This window comes from Sceloporus undulatus, chromosome 1, assembly GCF_019175285.1.
Source record: "Sceloporus undulatus isolate JIND9_A2432 ecotype Alabama chromosome 1, SceUnd_v1.1, whole genome shotgun sequence".
NCBI lineage: Eukaryota > Metazoa > Chordata > Lepidosauria > Squamata > Phrynosomatidae > Sceloporus > Sceloporus undulatus.
The window spans coordinates 206,480,158-206,504,547 of NC_056522.1; the positions used below are offsets into that span (position 1 = coordinate 206,480,158).

The 24,390-nt window shown below is 39.9% G+C and overlaps 1 protein-coding gene across 5 annotated transcripts in view; it reads left to right on the plus strand.

Moving 5' to 3' along the window:
* Positions 1–24,390, plus strand: part of GPR155 (G protein-coupled receptor 155) — a 47,180-nt gene that overhangs the window by 5,124 nt on the left and 17,666 nt on the right. For all 5 annotated transcript variants that reach the window (XM_042444849.1, XM_042444850.1, XM_042444847.1 and 2 more), the window contains 5 exons: positions 5,489–5,984; positions 13,976–14,375; positions 18,929–19,094; positions 20,162–20,317; positions 22,844–22,927. In XM_042444849.1, the coding sequence (XP_042300783.1) occupies positions 5,525–5,984; positions 13,976–14,375; positions 18,929–19,094; positions 20,162–20,317; positions 22,844–22,927 (1,266 nt within the window). In that variant the 5' untranslated portion in view covers positions 5,489–5,524. The remainder of the gene's footprint in view (positions 1–5,488; positions 5,985–13,975; positions 14,376–18,928; positions 19,095–20,161; positions 20,318–22,843; positions 22,928–24,390) is intronic.

The following is a 24,390-nucleotide window of genomic DNA, read 5'->3' on the forward strand; positions in this document are numbered from 1 at the left end:
TTGAACAGTTGCCCAAACTAATCCCCATTAGACATCCCAGTTAAGAGCCATGATCCCAGTTTGGTGGTTGTATTTCCCCTCTCACCATTTGTGCTAGTATGGAAGTGGTGCCACTGGCCCAGATCTAAAAGTGGGAGAATGTTCATTGATAGAACTATTTCTGTCAGGAGAATTGGGAAGGAGATACCTTTTCCCATTGTAGATCCCTGTGCATGCCAGGATCCTCTTCTGGTGGGCTACAAAGCCCCTTGGAGCAGTTTTTGGAGCAGATGCAAGGGCTGTAGGGGAAGGAAGAAAAGTTCTGGTACTGTGGGTGGGGGTTGTATTGGATATAGGCAGCAGTCCTTTGAAAAAGAAATATACCCACAAAAGGCTCTGGTATTATACCCACAAAACGTACCAGTAACTGAGAATCTCCACTTTGCTCCAAAACATAAATTGAGATATATCCATTCCGGAAACACTTGAAGTCAAAGAGAAGCAGCTTTGTGTTAGAGTGCTTTGTGTATTCAGCAGTATAGGAAGTGACATCTGGAATTAAATCCACCACCACTCTTTTCTCCTTCCCTTCTAGCTGACATAACGTTTGATGGCTTCTTAGGGGCCACTGAGCTGCTCTATCTTTGGCAACTTCAGGGTTTTTCTTCAGATTCACAAACTTTTATTTACAAATACAGAGAGTTTCCTTGTAGTATAAACCAGGTAAAAATCACTACCTTTGATTCTGATTATTTTTCCTCATAGATAAGTCAGCCACCTGAGTTTCTCAACAGTAAACTCAGGTGTCAAAGTTATCTATAAGGAAGCAAAATCTTAGTGCCAGTTATATATTACAGGACAAATCTTTACCTTATACACAATGTACAATGTACATTTGTTACTGATATCCCTAATCTTGTTTCTTTTAAAGGCTACTCATTTTTCTCAACACATAGTCTTTGAAGCCGATGAGGGACATCATTAGCAATTATACATTGTACAGTGGACTCTTGGTATCTGTCCGCTGGGGTTTGGTTCTAGAACTCGCTGTGGATACCAAAATCTGTGGATATTCAAGTTCCCATTGCATACAGTGGTGGAATAAAATGGTGTACCTTATTTAAAATGGCAGAATCAAGGTTTGCTTTTTGGAATATATATATATATATATATATATATAGAGAGAGAGAGAGAGAGAGAGAGAGAGAGAATTTTCAATTTATGGAAGGTTGAATCTGTGCCTAAAGAATCCATGGATATGGAGGGCCAATTGTACTTACCACTAAGATATGCTTGATAGAGCCAGTGCAGTGTAAAGTGTTTTGAGTCTTGGACCAGGACTCCCAAGAGTTCAGGGCCCAAATCCCTGCTCTGTTATGAAAACCCACTAGGTAATCATGAGTAAGTCATACTTTTTCAGCCTTGGATGAAGGCAGTGACAGCCCTCCTCTGATAAACTCTTATGAAGAAGATTTTAGGTTAGGGCAGCTAGAAATTAGAGTCACCTTGAGGCCACTAAAAAGAAGATACGCTGGACTGTGTTGCATGTAGTATTTAGAGAACCTAGAACCTTTAAAAAAATTAAAAAGCTATATATAGAGAGAGGAGTAAACCAATTAAGGCTTCATTAAGGGCTTTGAATTCCATCTGTGTTTGTAGACTTGTACATGAACTGAGGTCCTAACATGTTTTTGGAGGCCCTGTGAGCATCCTTGTCACCAAGCAGTTACTTTGAGAGGCTCAATAAGCTTTTTAGTATTTAGTATTTAGGAGTTGGATGGTGGATTTTCAGTTCTTGTTTAACTTAAGATACATTACAGTCTACAGAATAATCACAAAGCTACACTAGTGCTAGAAGAAAAGTCCATTGAAAAATTATGACCATCGTACTATACAGCTTTTACCATACAAATGGGGAAAAAACTCCTTTATGGCTGAGTGTATTATCTAAAAGTTGTTGTTTTTAAAAAGTGAATGGTATTTGGACAGTTGTAGAATATATGGATTTTTTAATGGTTTTGAAAATTATTTTGAGGCTGTGAGCTTAGTTTGTATTAGCCTCCCTAACCCATTGTCCTCCAACTGTGTTGGGCTGCAGATACTATACTCTCCTGGTCATTTTGAGATTATGGGAGCTGTAGTCCCACCCATCTCAAGGGCAGCAGGTTTAGGGAGGCTGATTTGTATTATGTTGTTATGTTGTAGTGCCCTCTGGAATACTGTATTACAATATTACTTAAGAAGGGACTGCCTGTACAGGAGTCTGAGAGAAGTAATATGCACCAATCTGTTCATAATAGCAGCTGGACAGCCGTGTGTGTGCAGATAATTACACATTTCATGTGTTACTGTGTGGGAGAGCTTGCTGCTACTGTGGTGAATGGGTAGTGTAACTTGTTTGTCTTGGGGATGACTGAACATATACAGTGCACTTTTGTTATATGAAAGGTGTTTTCATTATCTCTGCACAATACATTATAGTATGGTTTCCAGCAGCATAGCCCAGGGTGCCCCCCCCCCATTATCTCTAATTGATTATGCCAGTGTTTGCTTAAAAGTATTCTAGAAGTCAGCATTGTGAGGCAAATTTATTCTAAGTTTACACTTTAATCCAAGAATGGTTTTAGGTTGATGAGTAGTGGTTTTATTTTTTACCCACCACATGTTTTTCTGGACATATTAACCAACCTGAACAACAGGTGGAAGAGATTTGCTCATAATAGCATAAGAATGGCATTATTTCAGTGTTTCTAGCCATCAAAAATGATCATGAGAAATTTAGAAATCACTGAAATGATAAAGCTCACAGAAAGTGATTATTTGTGAGAAAACAGAAGGAAAGTGTAACTCTCCAAAGAATTATACTTCCCCCTTTGGGTTTGTTTGTATGTGAGCAGTGGTGACGCCTATCTAGACAGAAACAAATATAGGTATACCACAGTTAACGAAGCGGATATGTTCCTAGACATATAACTTTAACAGAAAATTTGTCACCAGAGAAAGAAATTACATAGAAAGAATAGAGATATTCCTACACCACAAAAAAGGAAGGCAGTTAAACATGTGTCACCAAAGTTTTTATTCAGAACTAACAATATGCACATGTAATGAGGGCCAGTGTGGTGTAATGATTTAGGCGTTGGTCTAGGATACTAGAGATGACTTGAAGGGTTCTTCTAAAATGTATGCAGGGATAATTTTTTTGTTGAACAAGATTCCACTTTTCTTATGATTCCCATTTGGTGGTCATACCTTTAGACATCTGCTTCTTTTTAAAAGTTCCAGCTAGACTGGGGGCAAGGAAGGAGGAAAGCTGGGTAAACAGGAAAGGGCTTTGTAAAAAGGAGCTTTTTTGTTAGAGGCTTTGTTAACTAAGGTATGCTTGTTCACTTATTTTGGTACAATAGTTGCACAATGGGACCTCCACATTCACTGGGGTTAGGAGTGTAGGACCCCTGTGAAAGTGGAAAAACTGCAAACAAAAAAATACTATTTTTTTATCTGAGACAACAACTCACTAATATCTCAGGGTCTTCCAGCACAACTTTTTGGCCAACATCATTCAGAAGCTGACCATAGAATTATGCTGGAGGGCCTATACATGCCTAGAGAAGTGTTTTCTCTAGGAATCTCTAGGACCTCCAGCACAAGTCTATGGCCAGCTTGGCAGAGTTGTGCTGGAAGACCTAGAGATTCCTAGAGAGAACCTATTAAATCCGCAAATAATTAAATCTACAAAAGTTGAAGCCACAAATGTGGAGGGTTGACTATTACTTTGTTTCTGGAATTTGTTTTATATTCAGTATACACAGCTCTGACCCCACTTGATCCCACTCTTCTTCTGTAATTCTCTACAGGGGTTATATTACTCATCCTATAACACTACATAGCATACTATTTATTATTATTATTAACCTTTATTTATGAAGCGCTGTAAATTTACACAGCGCTGTACATGCAATCTTTTTAGTTAGACGGTTCCCTGCCCTCAGGCTTACAATCTAAAAAAGACATGATACAGAAGGAGAAGGGAGTGGTGGAGGGAAAGGGTAAGAGGTCCAGCAGTTCCTCTCAACCTCCGAGGTCTGGACCAAGGCAGATGGACTGGAGGGAGGGCTTGGGTTCATAATCGATGGTTAATCTTCTACCAGGGAAAATACATACTCTCAAGTAGGATAATGCATATACAGTACATAGGAATACAGGAAATGGATCGATAAACAGCCAACAACAGAACATCAGATAGTAAGCGACAATTATGCGATGCCTGGGAAGGCTTCTCTGAATAGGATGGTTTTCAGCTCCGTTTTGAAGCTGGTTAAAGAAGTGATGGCTCTTGCTTGTGGAGGAAGAAGGTTCCAGGAGTGAGGGGCAGCAAGTGAAAAGGGGCGAATCCGGGATGGGGCAGAGGAAATCCTGGGCTGAGACAGCAGACCTTGACTACCAGAACGGAGGGCCCTGGTGGGAAGGTGAGGAGAAAGAAGGTCTGATAAGTAAGGAGGGGCCAGTCCATGGAGGGCTTTGAATGTCGACAGCAGGAGCTTATACTGAATGCGGAAAGGGAGAGGGAGCCAGTGAAGGGATGCCAACACAGGAGAGATGTGGTCAGAGCGGTGGGTGGAAGTGATAATGCGTGCAGCTGAATGCTGGACAGAGATTAAAGGACGGAGGTGAGAAAAAGGAAGCCCAGCCAGGAGGACATTACAGTAATCCAGTCGTGAGATCACTAGGGCATGGACCAGGATCTTGGCAGTAGAGGCAGTGAGATATGGTCGGATTTTGGCAATATTGTACAAAAGGAATCTACAAGCCTTGGCTGTGGTCTGGATCTGAGGGATACACGACAGAGAAGAGTCAAAGATAAAGCCAAGACTGCGGGCTTGCTGGACTGGTTGAATGGAAATGTTGTCCACAGAGACAGAAAAGGAGTGTTGAAGGTTGGGCTTAGGAGGAAAGACAAGAAGCTCCGTCTTGGACATGTTGAGCTTCAAACGCCGATGGCGCATCCACTGTGAGACAGCTGTAAGGCAAGATGAGACTTGCTGTTCAAGCCTTGGAGAAAGGTCAGGGGCAGAAAGATACAGCTGGGTGTCATCGGCATACAGATGGTAGGAAAAGCCAAAAGAGCTAATGAGTTTTCCTAAGGACAGTGTGTAGAGAGAAAACAGAAGGGGACCCAGAACAGAGCCCTGGGGAACTCCAACAGATAAGGGAACAGGAGAAGAAGTCTGACCTCCTGCAACCACTGCAAAAGATCTGCCAGACAAGTAAGATCTAAACCAGTCGAGAACAGAGTCTGAGAACCCAAGGTCAGAGAGTATGTCAATTAGGAGACAGTGATCAACAGTGTCAAAGGCTGCAGACAGATCGAGAAGAATGAGAACAGAGTAAAGGCCATTAGCCTTGGCCTGTAAAAGGTGTAAAACTAGTACTAGTGTACTAGTTCTGCTTGGTTATAAATGCATTAAGACTAACTGGCGAATCAGCATCTGTTTTTCTTGTCTTGCAGATCAGGATCCACATGATATGCTTTTAGGAGTGGGGAATGAACATGGATAATTTCATACCTATCAACAGGAAGAACCTCTCTTCAGCAGCTAATATGTCTGGTCTCCTTGCGTACCAACTGAACTTAACTAGCAGTTCACCTTCCATGTCAATTAATAAACTTTTCCCAGCCTTGTTACAATGCTTTGGCATTATTCTTTGTGGATACATAGCTGGAAGAGTTAACATAATTACGTCAAATCAGGCCAAAGGACTTGGAAATTTTGTCTCCCGTTTTGCACTCCCAGCTTTATTGTTCAAAAACATGGTTGTGCTGAATTTTTCCAATGTGAATTGGTCCTTCCTGTACAGCATCCTTGTTGCCAAAGCTTCGGTGTTCTTCTTAGTCTGTGTTCTAACGTTCTTGATAGTCACTCCTGAGAGGCGGTTTAGCAAAGCTGGACTGTTTCCTATCTTTGCTACTCAGAGCAATGACTTTGCACTGGGATATCCTATAGGTAAGAAGCAATTTTATATATTCTTATTTGTCATGACATTATTTTGATATATGTTGTGCCTTAGAAATGCATGGTACACATTTGCAGTTTTGATGTCCGTAGCATGTGTATTGTTGCACCTATTAATTTAAAGGTTTTTTTAAAGCAGAGGCAAAATAACTTTGGTTTCATTAATCACACATGGCATAGCATAGGTCTATAGAAACACTTACACTACTGTTAAATGGTTTTAACAAGGATACCTGCATGATTTCTAGGAATTGAAATTTGGGCACACTCTCTTGCAGTTTTGTTCCATGTCAAAAAATTTCAGATACAGTTGTGTTTCCTAATCTACCTAACAAGTTGTTGGCAACACTAGAGTCATCTTAGATGTTTGCTACCAAGAAGCAGTTGAGCACATTTACTGTATCTTTCCATATCTGAATGCATCTGAACATATGCTGGCGTGTGCCAGTTGACATTAAAGGGAGGTCATATAGCTATTCTTACACTTCCTTCTTGGGCATAATGTTCTTCAGTCTTACGTAGTTTCGTGCATTTAGTTCCATTGTTCTTGTACAGCACAAGCTGTAAAATAACTACCATCAGCAAAATTTACTTTCTTTGTGTGGGAAGGCACCTTTTGGTCCAAATAGAGCTGGTTATTTTTCTGCTCTGTGCTGCAGTCCCCTCTTTGGCGTGTTGCTGAAATCAGTCTGTCTCATTTTAAGCCCTTTCTACTGATACTCTGGATTGTTGCCTGATCTAGTAAAATTGGGGGGAAGGATCATCCGCAGTTTCCCAGGTGTTGTTAGATTCATACCATTGGTCATCTTGAACTTATACTAACTCATACTATTGGCTATGTTCCCTGATTTGGAAGTGAAAGGAGACATAAGGAAATTAAAAGAGCTGTTTGAAGCAGACATAAAATCATGAACTAGTTTAATACTCACTGTACAAAAGCATATCAGATCTAAGGCAAAAGAGATTTTACCTCTTTGCGCTAAATCCAAACTGTTTAATATATATATATATATATATATATTCTTTCTCCCCAAATTCAATGCAGCTCACAACAGGGTTAAAAAACAAATACAAAATGCATCAGGTAGCACAATTAAACAAATTATAATATTAAGACAGAATGAACTTGACAGCTATTTGAAAAGCATATCAATAAAGAAGGTATAGAATGTGCTTGTTAAAAATCCTTTGTTCAGAACCCAGCCATTTGGCAAATACTCCCCACCCCTTGAATAAAAGGATCTTCGCTGCTGGTGGAGGAACAGCCATGAGGAACCAATCTGGCTTCCCTTAAAAGGGGCTTCCTCTTGAAAACAGTAGCCACCAGGAAAGGCTTCTCTCACATCCCTGGAAAATGTGTGGCAGAGCTAAGAGCAGGGCCTCAAAATAATTCAAAGTTTTATATGGGAGGACAGAACAATCTCTGTCCTGGAGGCAGGAGTAGGGGAAGTCTGCCAGAAGGTGGACTGACTCAGGATGTGTTCCTAATTATTGTGATCAAAACATCTTAAAGTTAGTCCTAACACATTGTCTTTCTCATTCTTTAATGTTTAACTTTAAACACTAGAGACAACTACATCAAATTTTCAAGACTAGCTGAAAGGAAAGGAAATATCATTAATTACTTGAGTAGAATAGAGCATAGCGTTATAGCATAACAATAATGCTATGTGAGTTTAGCCAGGTCTCTGTAGTTTGTCAAAACAAAATAGATCCTCTTGAAGTCATATGGTTTGTACATGGCATCTCAGGAAAAACCACCATTAACATACAGTTTACATTGCTATCTGTAGACTTGGTAGCACTGCTGTGGTGAGAAAAAAAGAAACTAAAGCACATGCAGCCTACCTTACGTGGATTTGCCATTTAAGCATTCACGGAGGGTAAGCGCCAATGCTCCTAATGGCTGTATATTCACATGGCCATTAAAAACTGCGGGATTTGAGATCCCAACTGTGTTTTTCATCCATGATGTGTGTGTGTGTGTGTGTGTGGCCATGGATACTAAGGGCCACCTGTATCTCATGGCTTCTAAACAGAATGCCAACCAATGATATAATGTCTGTGATGATTGCTTGGGGTTTATTTGGGTCTGTATCGGGTCAGTTGTCTGTGTTGGGATAGTGTTGACAAGTGCTGTATCTGCCTTTTTTAATCGTGCCAATGCATAGGCATGAAGTAAAACTTTGAGTTTACTAATGGGGAAGGAGTTTTATCTTTACAAATTATGTAGCTATGTAGGATTCCATTAAATTTAACATGTGCCAAGGAGAATCAATTGGCGTATGTTTATGTTGAGGGATGCTTTGTGTCTCTGTTCTCCCTTTCCCTCTCCATCACTGCTTACATGGGCTCTTGGGTAAGGTCATGGCAGGCTGTGTGTGTTGTTGGAAAATAGACACTCTGCTGCTGCCATACTGCACAATTAATGCAGTTTCATACTGCTTTAACTGTTATGGCTCCATCCTATAAAATTCTGGGATTTGAAGTTTCTTATGATACCAAAGCAATCTGACAGAAAAGGCTAAATACCTCACAAAACTACAAATCCCAGCCTTGAGCCATGACAGTTAAAAGAGGTGTCAAACTGCTTTATTTTTGCAGTGTAGGTGCAGCCGTTGTGTCTTGCTGTTTCCTCTTTTTGCCTCTTACATGGGCACTCAGGTAGGATCATGTCAGGGGACAGCAATAGTCTTGCATGTGCTACTGTCACTACATTAGAAAGACCTAAAAATTATGTTAGCTAACCAGTCTATACTGATTCAGATGTTTAGTGTTCCTACCTGCTGCAATATGCTCTGTGGGTGGATAAACAATAGTTAACCTTTCTTAAGAGAGCATACTCAAGAAAATATTGACATGGCAAATCCAGGTGGTTTATTGACTCCATCATTAAAAGGTGCTTAAGAGGATGAAGTTAGCTTTTTAAATGCATACTTTAAACACCACTGATACTTAGAATTACTCACAGTGCTTACATGGTGTTGAGTGTAGAAACTGCAAGCAAAGTGAAACTTTTGACTTTGTGTTAAGGTGAAGTATTGACTAAATAAGAGGGAGTACAGCTGTGAAAACTATAGAGAGGGGAAATTCTTTTTGCTTGCAGTATTTTTTTTATTAAAGCTTTAACCTATTTTTTTTATTACTTGAGGCAGTAACTGGAGTGTTTTTTCTAAATTGGTCAGTAGAATTGTTCTTTGTCTTGAAAACAATCAAACCATCAATTTGTAAATGTTTTAATCTGTTCCTCCAGTTCATACAGTTCTGATCCCTATGTTTTCCTTGTATGGATTTTTCCCCCAATTAAGTTTTAGATAACATGTTGTGTGATTTTTTTGCAAATTTGCAGATTGTTGAGGGATAGTTATAATATCTAGAAAAGTTCAATTTTATTCTTTTCCATGCACAGTGTAGCATACTGGTCTTGATCTTCATAGCTGTATGTGGCTGTGTTATAGAATACCTTCTACTGTGTCAAACCCTTGCATTTTCCATTTTGGAGGGAGGCAGGATTGCTTTGTATAGCGTTTATGTGATAATACTCACAATAAAGTAGTCTTCTATGGTGATGATACAATTGGGGAAACCCCAGTTTAGTCAGGTTGGTTGCTTGATTTTTTGAGAAGAAGAATTATTATTACTTTTCTATTTCACTAGATTTTGTTTTGCTTTTTAAAAATAATTTGGTTGTATATCCATGGACAGCAAGCCCTGTCATCCTCAATGTCATGCTGCCATTAGGGACAGTGGGACTTCGGGTCCCACATTTTTTGGTATCTGCCAGGGGTGGTGGTGTCCAAAATGGATCCTCTGTGGATATTTCGTGAAATATGTTGAAATAAAGGTCAGAGACTGCTCTAGAAATAGAGCAGTCCTACTGTTTAGGTTTTGATGGAAAGGAAGCTTTTTGTTGTTTTGTTTTGTTTTGTGCCTCTGGTAAGCTGCTAGAGTTCTCGGAGAGGCACTGTGGGAAAATACTGGGGGCTGACGGACCACCTCCTTAGCCCCCTTGCTTTACTGTGGTCTGCTAGCATGTTCTTTTGTCATGAATGCCATTTTCACCCCACCTCAGATACTTCAAAATTGGCAAGTGCTGGGCCAGGCAGCTCTTTTTATGGTGCTGTATTAAATCAGGAACCACCTTTAGTTTATATGTTTATCTTTATGAATAGCTTTGTGAATGGCTGGCAATCAAAGTGAGACTAAAGCAGTGATTTCCAAACTTTAGTCCTCCAGATGTTTTGGACTTCATCCAACTGCTTGGCCAACTGTCAGGACTTCTGGGAGCTGAAGTCCAAAACATCTGAAGGACCAAAGCTTGGGCACCACTTTGGACTAAAGTATTCAGGCCTCTGTTCTAAAAATGGGTTTACCAAAGTACAGTCAGCTCTTCATAGCCACGGATTCAACCATCCATGGCTTGAAAATATTTTAAAAATTCATAAATTCCCAAAAGTGAACCTTGATTTTGCCATTTTATGTACAGTATATATAAGGGACACATTTTACTATTCCATTGTATATAATGGGACTTGAACATCCCTGGATTTTGGTATCCACAGGGGATCCTGGAACCAAACCCCAGCTAATACCAAGGGCCTATTGTATCTGGCCCAGCTAGTAGCCCTAGCCTCTCTGTTAGTGCACATTTCACTTTACAGGCTTGAGGCCACATGCCTTTTGAGGCCTTATACTTCCTTTTATATTGCTTGCGTGTTGTTTCTTCTCTTGCAGTTCACCTTTCACCATTTAGAAATTACACCTTGTAGCATTTTAATAGGTATCTGTGAAGGCACACACCTAGTTTGGAGTTTACTGCATTACCATTTAATTGTTTAGGTCAAAGTGCAATTAACAATGTCACAAGTTAATATGACAGCACAGGCCCACAGGTCCATGCCAGAAATAAATACTTGGACCCTTCCAGTAGAGAGCCATGAACAGAACAGTAAAGGATCAAGTGTATTCAGTAGCCATTCTTATAGCTGGTTGCCATTTTAAATTTAGAGATGGGTGTCTTTGTGAGAAGCCATATCTGACTCGTTAGAAGCACAGTGGTAGCCTTAGTCACTTAATTCAGAGATCAAATCCTGGTTGATGCACCCTGAGTTTTGGAGAGGGGAACCTAAAAATTGAAGGTAAAGGTAAAGGTAGTTCCTTGACATGAATGTCCAGTCATAACCAACTGTAGGAGGTGGTGCTCATCTCCGTAACTAAACCGAAAAGCCAACATTGTCCGAAGACGAATCTGTTGGTCACGTGGCCAGCATGACTACACCAAACGCTGTTATCTTCCTACCAAAGTGGTATCTATCTTCTTGGGTTTGCATGCTTTCAAACTGCTAGGTTGGCAGAAGCTGGGACTAGTGACAGGAGCTCACCCCATCAAGCAGCTCTCAGGCTTCAAACTGCCAACCGTCCAGTCATCAGAATTGGCATCTTAACCACTAAATCGCTGCATCCCAGTTTGGATATTCAAGATGCCAGCAGGCTATCTTTCCTACTGGAAAGCATTCTGTATCTGGATTGTGATTAGTTCCTCATGGAAACATAAAATGTGTCCTCTATCACCTTCTGCTATTCATGGAGTTTGGCATGATGAGAATGCAATTTCAACAAGAACAGAACAGATTTAACAAACAAGCATCTTCTTAAAGGAGTTTACAGATTACCAGACTTGGCAAACAAAAAGCACAGTATCATTAGGATGGGATAAATGGTTGTTTAAGAAAACTTTAATGAAATTCATGGGGTTGCCATAAGTCAACAGGGGACTTGAAGCCACAAATGGGAATAACTTTAACTTCATTGAAGACTGACTGATATTTTTAAAATTAAGACTTTAAATAGGAAAAAGCCACTCTCTGACGCCAGGAATCTTTAAAGCATCTGTTAGTAAAGAAGGTTTCTGCCAGCATGCAAAGAATGGAGACCCAGTCAAGGGTTTTGTTGGCAGAAGTAGGGCCAGTTTTTTCCTTATTCTCTCTCTCTTACGCCTGCCTTTCCACACTACATCAGACAGTACCACAGCTGTCTGGAGCAGATTCTCCGGGGTGGGCACAAATGGCAAAAAGAGGGAATTGGTGAAAGTGATTCTCCCACTTTCCATTGGCAGTACTGCCCTTTATTTGGAAATCAGAAGCATTCTTCCCCACCCCACACCAGGAATGAACTCGTGTTCACAGCCAAGTGTATTTTTTTTTCTCAGAATAAAAATATCATGCGAGTTAGTCATGAACCAATTACATCAAGTGGCTCTTGAGATGTTGTTGAACTATAACTTCCATTATCCCTTTTCATTGGCTGTGCTAGTTGAGGCTGCAAGGATTAGTCAGTCCAACAGCATCTGGAATGCTGTATGATCCCCACTTCTGAATTAAATAAGCTGTGGTTGTTTTAGAAAATCAATTGACAGCCCTAATACTATGTGATCTATGACTCCTTTTACACTTTCTTAGCTTATCATAGCCTTTCCCAGCCTGGCAGTCTGCAGAAGTTTTGGCTATAGTTGCCATTTTCCCCAGTCACCATGGCTAGTAGTCAGTGGTGTTGGGAATTGTAGTCTGAAATATTTGCAGGGTACCAGGATGGGGATGTCCAGGATGTGGAAGCATTTCTGATAGATTATGCACTACTACATTTTATGTTCTTGATTTGCACGTATGGATTTTGTGCCTGCACAGCACCTTGTTCAGAAGGTTTTTGAGCTGAGTGCAATTTTGGGGGGAGCTGACTCTTCCTCCCACTCTTCATTTGCATACGCAAAAGCATAGCTCCTGCTGTTCCCACCCTGTTGTTGTTGTTGTTGTTGTTGTTGTTGTTGTTTTGTTGTTTTGTTGTTATTGTTATTATTATTATTAAGCTTTGTTTATATAGCGCTGTAAATTTACACAGCACTGTACATCCAATCTTTTAATTAGACGGTTCCCTGCCCTCAGGCTTACAATCTAAGTTCCTTTTTGTCTGCTGTGGCAGAGTAGGGAGTGTTCTTCTCACAGATATCTCCTCATGTTTTTGTGAGCTGCTGTGTATTGTTAATCTGTCTCTCTAATTTTGTTTGCACTTCCTTTCTGTACTCTAGTTATACCTTACTTTAGTTGAGATTTTAGTCTTTTCGTTCCTTCAGTGTGTCTCTCTTTAGGGTTTTATTCAGAATCTTTATAGACCTATGGTCTTCTTTTTAAAAATGTGTTAAATGGGAGACAGTCTTTTTGGGCTCTTGCTTTCCCCCGGAAAAGGGCATAGATCTCAGCACCAGCTGATGCAATGGATTGTAGAACAAAATCTCTAAATAAGACTATGGGCCTGAACAGACAGGCCAAAATAAAGCTGCTTCGGCTCACTTTGGAGGTATGCTGTTTAAATGCTGCATGAGTCCTACGAGGCCAGAAGCCGCACCATAGCCCCACTCCAGACCTAAGGCCTGGAGTGCAGCTTTGGTGCAGCTTCTGGTCTCTTAAGATACTTCTGTCATTTAAACAGCATACCTTCAAAGTGACCTGAAGTAGCTTTATTTTGCAGCTTTATTTTAGCTTGTCTGTTCAGGCCCACAATTTGATTTAGTTAAGGGTCTAGTGCAGGATGCTTATCTAAGGTCTTTTCTGTACTGCAGTAATAATGCAGTTTGACATCACTAACTGTCATAGCTCAGTGCTATGGAATTCTGGGATTTGTAGTTTTATATGATACTTAGGCTTCTCTGTCAGAGAGCTCTGGTGCCATAACAAACTAGAAATCTCAGGATTTCACAGGATGAAGCCATAACAATTAAAGCAGTGTCAAGCTGCATTGTATCTGCAGTGCAGATTTAATCTGATAAATCTCTCCTGGATAAGCAGTTGATGAAGAGGTGAAAACTTGTGAATCCTGGCCTGTATGAATAAAAATGTGCACCAGTGAAAACAAAGATTTACTGTGTATGTAATACATCTGTGAAAATTCCTATCAATGACTGATTTTCATGCTTCTCATTTTCCCTCTAGTTGAAGCATTGTATCAAACTACATATCCAGAATATCTCCAGTACATTTACTTGGTTGCACCAATATCTCTTATGATGCTAAACCCTTTAGGATTCATCTTTTGTGAAATCCAGAAATCAAGAGACAATCAGAGTCTTTCTCATAGCAAAATCAAGATTGTGGGACTTGGACTTCTTCGAGTGATACAGAACCCTATTGTATTTATGGTCTTCATAGGAATTGCCTCAAATTTCATTCTCAACCAAAAGATTCCTGAATATTTGGAAAACTTCCTTGATGGGCTTGCCAGCTCATTTTCAGGTTCAGCACTTTTTTATTTGGGCCTCACGATGGTGGGCCAAATCAAGAAACTGACAAGGAGTACATTTGTTGCACTGATTCTTCTCATCACAGCTAAACTGTAAGTATAATTTTTGTTTCTATTATAGTCTTTATTTTTTGTCAGTTTTTCAGTTCTAGTATACCTTGGTTAATGAAGTAGATGTGTTCCTGGGCTTTACTTCTTTACCAGAAAATTTGATATGAAATGTAGAAATAACATGGGGGTCAAGCAGACTGATAGCTTGGAGTGGCCTCTGGCCGCTCCCGCCCCAATTGCTCCCCATTCAGCATGGGACTGCAGCAAGCACATGCTGCAGTCCTAAGGCCGGCCACCGCCACGGTTCTGAATAGGCCACCAGCAAGGAGCCCTTTTTTGCACTCCTTTTGCCAGCAGCCTTGGGCCACCTTAGGCAGCTGCAGCACAGCTTCAACCTGTTCTGGGGGCATGCGTCATCTGTATGCCACACCCCTAGATTGGCCCGAAGCCAGCACTTTTGGCCAATGTGTTTTGGGCCATAGAAAGAACAGGGAAAAGAGAGCAGCTGAACATGTTACATCAGAGTTTTTATTCAGAACTAACAGTATGCACAGGTGAAATGAAGCAACCTGGTCAGGTAGTAAACAAAAACATTTTGAACCTTCTAGAAACCACTTGAAGGTTTCTTCCAGAATGCATGCAGGGATTTTTTGTCTCATGAGCTCCCACTTTTTATGATTTCTATTTTAGTGGCCTTTACTTACAGAACTTTGCTTGTTTTATGCATGCCGGAGGTAGCTAGTGAAGCAAGCTTATTTTTCCTGCCCTTTCTCTCTCTTTTGCTTTTCATGCATGCTTAGTAAGGGATTCCAGAGACAGCTTTTAATTTCTTTGCCTTTTGTAGACAGACACATACGGCTAGACTGGGATCGGCTAAGAACTCCATTCATGCACTGCTCAAACTTCAGTGCACCTTTTACTGCAGGCATGCTGCTGCAACCCAGCAACTGAATGTCTGTGTTTCTCGAGTACACCTTCATCAACCCCTAAATGATGATTTAAAACTTCCAACTAGACTGTGGAAAAGGCGGAAAAGAGAAGGGGCTGGGTAGGCAGAAAAAGACTTTGTAAAAGGGAGCTTCTTTGTCAAAGGTTTTGTTAACTGAAGTATGCCTGTATTGAGGTATGTTTGTATTGTGGTCTTGAGTCTTCTACCCTGAGACTGAAACAGTACAGTGGTACCTCGGGATACGAAATACCCAGGTTACGAATTTTTCGGGATACGAATAAATCCCATAGGGATTTATTGTTTCGGGTTACGAAAGTTTTTTCGGGTTACGAAAAAACTCCGGCGCTGTTTTAAATGGAGCCGCGGCAGAGCCGCGGCTTTTTTCCCCATTAGCGCCTATGGCAATTCGGCTTACGAAGGTTTTTCGGGTTACGAAATTAGCCGCGGAACGTATTAATTTCGTAGCCTGTAACAGGCCAGTATGTGTTTTTAAAGAACTTGGACATGCGTGTATGGATTGGGTTGCACAATTGTTGGACTAAGCTGCTTGTTAACATTTTTGGTACATGGCCCTAACTGTACATTTATCTGAATAAAAAAAATCTGATTATTTAAAATTTCTTTGTACTGTGATTTGTGTGCATGTATGCACACAGTTCTAATGCTTTTAAACTAATGTAAACATTTAAACATAAGGAAGGATAGACATATATGTTTATTTTTGGTATGTGTTATTTTTGTATATTTTAACTCCCATGTCTGTTTCTACATTAATCTAAAGGTTCCCCCCCCTTTTTTTTTTTAAAAGATACTTATTTCAGTAAATTTAAACTGCTGAGAATAATGTTGCAGCATTAAGAGAGTGAAAACTCTGATGATTAATTAAGTTCCAATTTGTGCATTATCTCCAGAGGGGTAAATCAGGTCATTTCATATAGAAATTTACAAAGACTAAATTTCTCAAGCACCCCTAGAGTTAATGTGTATTGTATTTGTGCACACATGACATGACAAACCTTTTTACTCATTCTTACCATGCATTCTGTGGGATTTCATTTTGAAGCAAGAGGGAAAGCCCTTAAAAGTGTCACCAGGAAGAGAGAAATGACTATGTGTTTCTCTGAACTGCAGCCAAAGTCCTCAAACCCATGATTAGCTGATTTGCATCTTGAATGATCTGCTGCTATTGCTACTAATACTCCTAGAACTAGAATCACAGTGGTTTACTGACATGCTTTAAATCGAAGGATCACAGCTGATAGTAATTTGTGTTAGTTGTTCTTGAATACATATTATTCAGAATATGTATTATGAACATAGCAGTGCCTTACAGGATTAAATGTAAGCCATGTCCTTTTGGGAGTTCTGCAAGAATTCTAGCAACAAAGGACAGCAGGGAGTACATCATAAATCATCAGTGATCCATGACTTATTTTTTGCCCACCCCATCTTAAATTTAAAATTTAAATATGTAAGACTCTTACATTGCATAAGCAGACTTTCACTTGTGCAACTGGTATTTCTTGCTGTTGATGCTTTGGAGAATTTCCAATATTCTGGAGGTGTTAGAGAGTGAATGTGATTTGCCACCCATATTTGTTCCATTGACAGAAGAAAACCATTGGATGTGTCCCATAGGTAGCCAACTTTAAAAGTAGGGTATAATGATGAAAATTCCTCATCACCTTCCCTGACACATCTGAAAGGTCTGCACTTCAGAATCAGGCCATTTTTATTTCTGTCTGTATGGAGTGTGTCTCAGGCATTTGAGACATCTCAGACATTTGAAGGCAGGAAACACATTTACATTTAGCAAATAAAGTTAGCACTTCTGTCTGTTTATGCTGAGGGCCTCTTTCAATATTAGATGTGTTTCTTGTATCTACCATACATGCAGTGATCACTGACTTTTGTGAGGGAGGGTTGTGTATGACTTTCCAAACATTGCAAATACACACCTGTGCTTAGTAAGTTCAGTTGACCTTGGCTTCCAGCACTTGTCCATTGTGTGCTTCCAGTTTCAGACCTTCTGTTTAAATATTAGTGTGCAACATAAGGAGGAACAGTGAAGTTGCATGCATTCTAAAGTGTGAAAAGGCCTTGGATTTCTCTCTACCTTAGAATAGATTACTGTTCATTTCCAACTAAAGGAAAAAGAAGAACTCAGGAAGAGGGCTGATTATTTTATCAAGGCATTAGCATTATGGCACAAGGGAGTGGGTGTGTACTGTCAGAAGTGGGAGAGGTGATGGCAGATATGAGGTTTATATAATAAGGTCAGGATCCTTTGATGTTTCACACAGGTGTAACTACCGCATGGTGGTAGCAGGAAAAGTGTGTTCTGTATAGAGATTCAGAGGGAAGTTTACCTCTAAAGCTTACTGAAGATAAAACTGATGAAATTAAATTGTCTGTATAAACAACAGATAGATTAGCTTTATAACTGTGCCTTACAGGTATTTTAAGTAACATTCATATAAACACTTTCATTTTTCCCCCTTTATTGAAGGTATTTATATATACCATTCTTCATAATATTTATTCAGGAGTGAGTTACCCCATATGACTTAAAACAAAGCAATAAACTCCACAGTTAACATAATTAGACTAAATAGCAATTGAAATAGAGTGAAAACATCAGTCCCAATATTTTCAGTAGTTAAATACAAACCATTAGAATGCCAGAGACAAGATAGATGTCTTAGCCAGATACTTGAAGATGACTAGTGGGCACCAGGGAAGCCTCAATGGAATGGTGGAAGTCTGAGAAATCCCATTCCTTCATTGTCACCAGCTTGATATCTAGTAGCAATGGCATTCTGTGAAAGGCCTCAGTGGAAGATTTCAGCCTTTTGGCATGATGACATGGGACAAGGCAGTCCTTAAGCCCCAAATTGAAGGGTTTTAAAAGTGAACATTGAGATCTTGAATTGATGGTGGAAGAGATCCAGTGGGCAGTGTAGATTTCCTGTAATTATTGAGGCATATTCTCAGCCAAGGTGACCAGATGTGCTAACTGCAAAGGAGGACAGGACACCGCAAAATGTAGGACATTCAAGCAAAACATTGGGCATGACCAAATAAAAGCTTAAAACACTCATATAAATATTAATTCATTCTTCTTAGTCATACTCAAAATGGAGGACATTTTGAAATTCCTCCTAGACAGAAGGTTGAAATGTAAGCAACATCTGGGAAAAGGAGGAGTCTGATTACCCTAGTCACAGCAGACCACCCTAGTAAAAAACAACAACTGACTAATATATTTTTTAACTAACTGCAGCTTCTGAATTCTCTTCAAAGGTAACCCCCACAAAAATGGTGTTGCAGAAATGAATCAGTTTTGCCACATTGTGCTTCATAACAGAACTTTGTACATGTTGGTTGTGAACTTTGTACATGTTGGTTGTGATCTAGTCCACTTGAGCCCGTTGGTCATAGTGGGTTTTAACTGTGAGAGTTTGTATTTGATTAGGGCTATAACATATTCAAAGAACAGATTAAATGAAATGGCTGGCATTTTACCATGTCCTCTCTCTTCCTGTCCATTGCATAAATTCTTCAAATGAAACAAAATAATTAGAATAACGTTTGTTAAAATTTGCCATTGGGTAATTTACTGTATATTCCCTTTTTTTTCTTCCAGACTGTTGATGCCACTTCTATGCAGGGAAATGGTGGAATTGTTGGACAAGAGTGACAGCTTGGTCAACCACACCAGCTTATCAAACTATGCATTTCTCTATGGAGTCTTTCCCGCAGCTCCTGGCGTGGCTATATTCGCAACACAATTTAACATGGAAGTAGAAGTTGTATGTCCTATAAGTTCTTTACTTGATTGAACAAATGCAAAATTGGAGCATAAAAAAATTAGCTTTTTCAAAGTGGTGCAAGCATTACTGACCTCCTGAGTTCTTGAAAGATAAAATCACAGTCCAACCTGAACAAACTGATTCCATTATGCTTAAGAGCACTTACCTCTTTGTTAGACTGTTCTTAAGGGTTGTTTTGCTGGCTGATCTTTGGAGATTACCCTGTTCTGGGAAAGTTAATGTTCTGAACAGTAAATATACACAAAGATATAGAGACAGAGATAGGCAGATATTAGGTAAAAGGAAGGCTACTAATTTAAGAGGCTTTAGGCAAGAAGCTGGTAATCTGGTAATCTGCCTTTAACTTTAAAGGTACTGTATTGGTAAAGTTTACGAAATTTCTCATTGTAGATTTATTTATTTTCTCCTTTTTAAACCTGTTGCAAATATAATAATTTTTGCCTTGGTACAGTCTCAAGAGTTAATATTATGAGAAATGTAATGTTGAAGGATGGTACGCTTCCATAAGAGAAGTTTTTTTCTTTACCTTTGATCAGTACTTCCTACTGACCACATCAGGCCTTCACTTCTTAGTTTCTCATTTTTTCAGGCTGGAATTGAAGAGGAAGGCTTTTCCATGAATAACAGCTGCTGTAGTTCTAGTCTTGCACATGCACAGTCCTCACTTTGTTGCCTGTTTTATTGAACCCTTTCCTGTATTGTTATGTATTATTTATATGTATTATGCTATTATTTCTTAAATTGTACACCATGGGCAGGTTTACTTTATCTATTTTATTGTTTCTATGTACAGTGCTGTGTAAATCTACAGCACTATATAAATAAAACATAATAATAATAACAACAACAACAACTGGAGGGTCACATCATCCCCAGTCCCCCCTGTTCTACCCTCCTGTTACCCAAGTGGGAGTTGTTGAAAGGAGGGAAAGGGAATAGAACATGCAAAAATGTTGGACACTGTATATACTGTACTGTACGCCATGGACATACTTGCTGGGGTGACTTTTCAGTGGAATGAATGTGTTCCTTTTATGTGATTGCAGATAACTTCAGGAATGGTGATCAGCACTTTTGTTTCTGCCCCTATCATGTATGTTTCTGCCTGGCTATTAACCATTCCATCTATGGATCGAAACAGACTGGCATCTGCAATCCAAAATGTTAGCTTTGATATTAGTATTGTCAGTGTTGTCTCTTTGGTGAGTATTAAGTGATCAGAATTTTATTGTGTGAGCAGAAAAGAAAAAAGAGCAGGCAGGAGATATCTAGTGGAATTCACTTGGGAACAAACTTCACTACACACTTGGGTGCTTAATTCCAAGTAAGCATACACAGCAGTGTTCTGTTTCTGCTTCATCCAGTTCCCAGAAGACAGGAAGGATAACAGAAGCTTGCAGTCTTATCTATGTAATATTTTAACCTTTTGTAGTTAAAAGGTTATCTTTAATAGTAACAACCTGATGAATGTAACAAATGTAGTTGTCCATCTTGTTTGTAATTTTAAGGCAATAAACAATAGAAGCTGCTGTCTTGAAAATTTTGGAAGACTGGAGGAATATATTTTTCCTACTTTACCAGATGACTTAAATTTTTTATTAGCAATTCAACAAACATCATAATGGTCTTGCCAACAGTGTGCTAAGTGGCTACCCCTGTGAATCAGTGTGCTGTGAAGTGTCTTTGGGCTGGAGCAGACAGCAGGTCAAGTCCACTCCAGACGGAAGCAGATCAGAACCCTGCTGTCTGCACAGTCCGTTCCCAAGGTGGGCTGCAGACACAGAGGCTGATCAGTGCTGCCAGGAATCGAATTATCCCAGCTCCTTTTTGCTCCAGTTCTAAGAACTAGAGTGCGGCTTCGGCGTGGCTTCCAACCTCTTTGGAGGCGTGCCTCATTTTATCAGCACACCACCAAAGCAGCCAGAAAGCCGCTTCATTCAGCCCATCTATTTCACTCCTTTGTTCTGTTGCAACACATCTTTTCCCAGATTGATATTATCTCTGTTTGGGGGGAAAATGTGTCTGTTTTACTTCTAAAAATTTTTTGTGTGCATCCTTATAATTTAAGAACACATAGATGTGGACTTAGAGGAAATCTCTGGTTGGCTGCTGTTTGTCAACATGTGCAGATGCAACAAAGTGAAGTGTTCTACAGCAGCCATGTTTGCATCACTTCTCTGTCCACATCTTTTATGTCAGAGGCTGGGACTAAATAGATAGAGGTCTGCTGGTAGATTGCTGGATAATTTGTAGAAGGTTGCCCAGGTTTTTTCAACTCGGTATTTAATAACGTTTAAATCCAGCTTGCCAACCATACCCTTGCCTCATGCTAGCCATCCTTATACCATTACAGTTAAGGAAATTTCACCAGGAATTTATTTTTGAATTAAAAGATGGTGAGCTCAGCTTATTTTTGGAACTTGATAAATTTGTGTACTTGGTATTTTTAAATTCATAGTGTATGCATTTTGCACCAGGCTCTGATTGGTGTATCTTGGAGTTTTAGTAAAAAAAATTAAAATAAAGTACAACCGATAAGCCAAAACTTTCCCTTCCCATCTTACTTTGAATATATATTTATCCTATGTTTATATCTGTAATGTGTATTTGTTCCATGTATTGTATTGTTTTATATTATATTATATTATAATTTTGTGACTTGATATATTTGGTGTTGTGGAGGCATCACAGTGAAAGAGTTTGATACTGAGAATAAAATATTGTGCTTATATACAATAGGCAAGGTAGGCTTATGAAGCTTGCCTGATTAACCAGTAGTAAATCCTAGTAGAGCAATCCTATTCCTGACACATTTCAAGGGCTTGATAATTAGCTAGCTCATAAAAATCAGAATGCTAACTTGAACAAGGGACTGATTTTTAACTACCGTATTTTCCGGCATATAAGACGACTCCCAACTTTTCCAGTTAAAATATAGAGTTTGGGATATACTTGACATATAAGACTACCCCTCTTCCAACACACCAAATAAAAATTTTAAAAACATCAAATTTGATTTCAATATGGCAGTTTTAATTCAAATGCTTATGACATGCAGGTACTTAGCAGGAAAACTTGTTGTATACAAAGCCTGCTTGGATTGGTCAGTTCTCCCTACCTGCCCAGCCCTCCCTGTCTCCAAGACTATCAGAGCGGTAGCATAAACACAGCTTTTTTTCATACCCCGGGCATCTCGGGCACCTGCAGTTTGCTCCGTCCTTCACTTACACCTTCCTGGTGAGGCACCCCCTCACTTCATCATCGGGACCACGTTAAGTAACTTCTTTCCACGAATCCTGATGAGTGGATATTCTTCTACTGTACTTGTACAGTGCCACCCTTGCTGCTTTCATACAGTTGCCGCATATGGCGGGGATGTGGCCCTGGCCATTTTTGAGCTCCCCCCACCATATGCAGTGACCGCAGATTCGCCAGTTCAGCTCAGAGGTTTCAGCACCCGCCCTATAAGACGACGTATAAGATGACCCCTGACTTTTGAGAAGATTTTCCTGGGTTAAAAAGTAGTCTTATACACCAGAAAATACAGTATGTGCTGGGAAATCATGGAGTTGTTCAGTGGAAAGAGAAATACTAGTAAATAGGTGACTTAGTATAAAAGCGGATGTGAGAAACATTTCCTAGAAGTTTGAGTACCACTGAAATATAGGAAGTGTAGCATTTTGTGGTTCTTTGGGGAAACTTAATTTAATCTGCAATTTGTGTTTCAGATCTGGTCCCTTGGTGTTATTCTGTTGAGTAAAAAGTATAAACAGCTTCCTCATATGCTCACAACTAACTTACTTGTTGCACAGGTCAGTACAGAATAAATATATAATGGTTTTGGCTTGTGGAAATGATAAATTTGAAATTCCTCAATAGTAGGAAATGTTTTTGAATATGTGTGTTGCTGTCACTTTGATAAAGCTATCAAAGTGGACCTGACTCAGAACCAGTAAGCATGTTGGAAGACTATTAACTAAAATGTAACTGAGTACACAGAGTGCAGCCAAAGCAATTTGAGTTCAGGAACACATGGACAAGGAGAATTCCCCAATCCCTTATCTCTACTGTAGTTGCTTTGTGGTTCAAAAACCTTTTCCTTAGATTTCGGGAAGGCTGTAGGGAGAGGGGGGATTGGGTGGAAGCTGATGTCGCGGGGAAGAGGTTGTGGAATTCCTGTTTGTTGGGCACTGCATTGGATACAACTACAGTCGGCCCTTGACATTCACAGCTTTGGCATTTGTGAATTTGGTTATTTGCTAGTTTTGGAGGTGAGGTGGGAGAGGCTCTCGCACAGGCTCCTCCCATGCCTGGGACAGCTTGCTAGAGGAAGTGAGAGGAGAGGAGAAGGTTGGAGGGGTTCACATGTGGGCTCCCCAGCCCCTCCCATTCCCTTATTTGCGGATTTTCCACATTCACAGGGGTCTTGTTCCTCTAACCTCCACAAATGTGGAGGGCTGACTGTAATTGTATGTAAGTCTTTCATATTAATGGAAGGTCAGTATCTTATTTGGTTGAGCATGCAGTGTTTCTGTACTCCTGAGACTAGAGATTATAGTATACTGTATGCTTTCCCATTCAGTTTTCATTGTGTTGACAATGTTTTTTGTACAGTTAAGTATTTTGTAATACTAATACTTCAGTTCTAATAATAACACTTACAAAGAAACTTCATAGAGGTATTACCGTATATACTCATGTATAAGTCGACCTCATGTATAGATTGAGGGCAGTTTTTGGATCCAAAATCATGGATTTTGATATGACCCATGGATAAGTCGAGGGGCAAACACTGGAGGATGTTACAAAAGATCTAAAGGGGGTGGGGGAAACAAAGCACCACTTCCCTCCCTATATCTCATTCTCTGGACCTCTCCCAAGTATCAGTCTCAGCATGGAAAAGGGGAAACAAACCTCAGCGTACACACACACACACACACTCTTCCCCTTATCAAAAGCATCTCCAAGGCACATGGCTTGTGAAAAGGAGGACAGACCCCACTGTCTCTCTGCTTTTCACCCCCAAGACTCCCAAGGCTCATAGCTTGCAGAAATAGAGGACAGGCCTTTCTCTCTCTCTGCTATTCATCCCTAGGACTCTAAGCTCATAGTTAGCAGAAATGGAGGACAGGCCTTTCTCTCTCTCTGCTATTCACCCCAGGACTCCTAAGCTTATAGCTAGCAGAAATGGAGGACAGGCTTTTCTCTCTCTCTGCTATTCACCCCTGGGACTCCTAAGCTCATAGCTAGCAGAAATGGAGGACAGGCTTTTCTC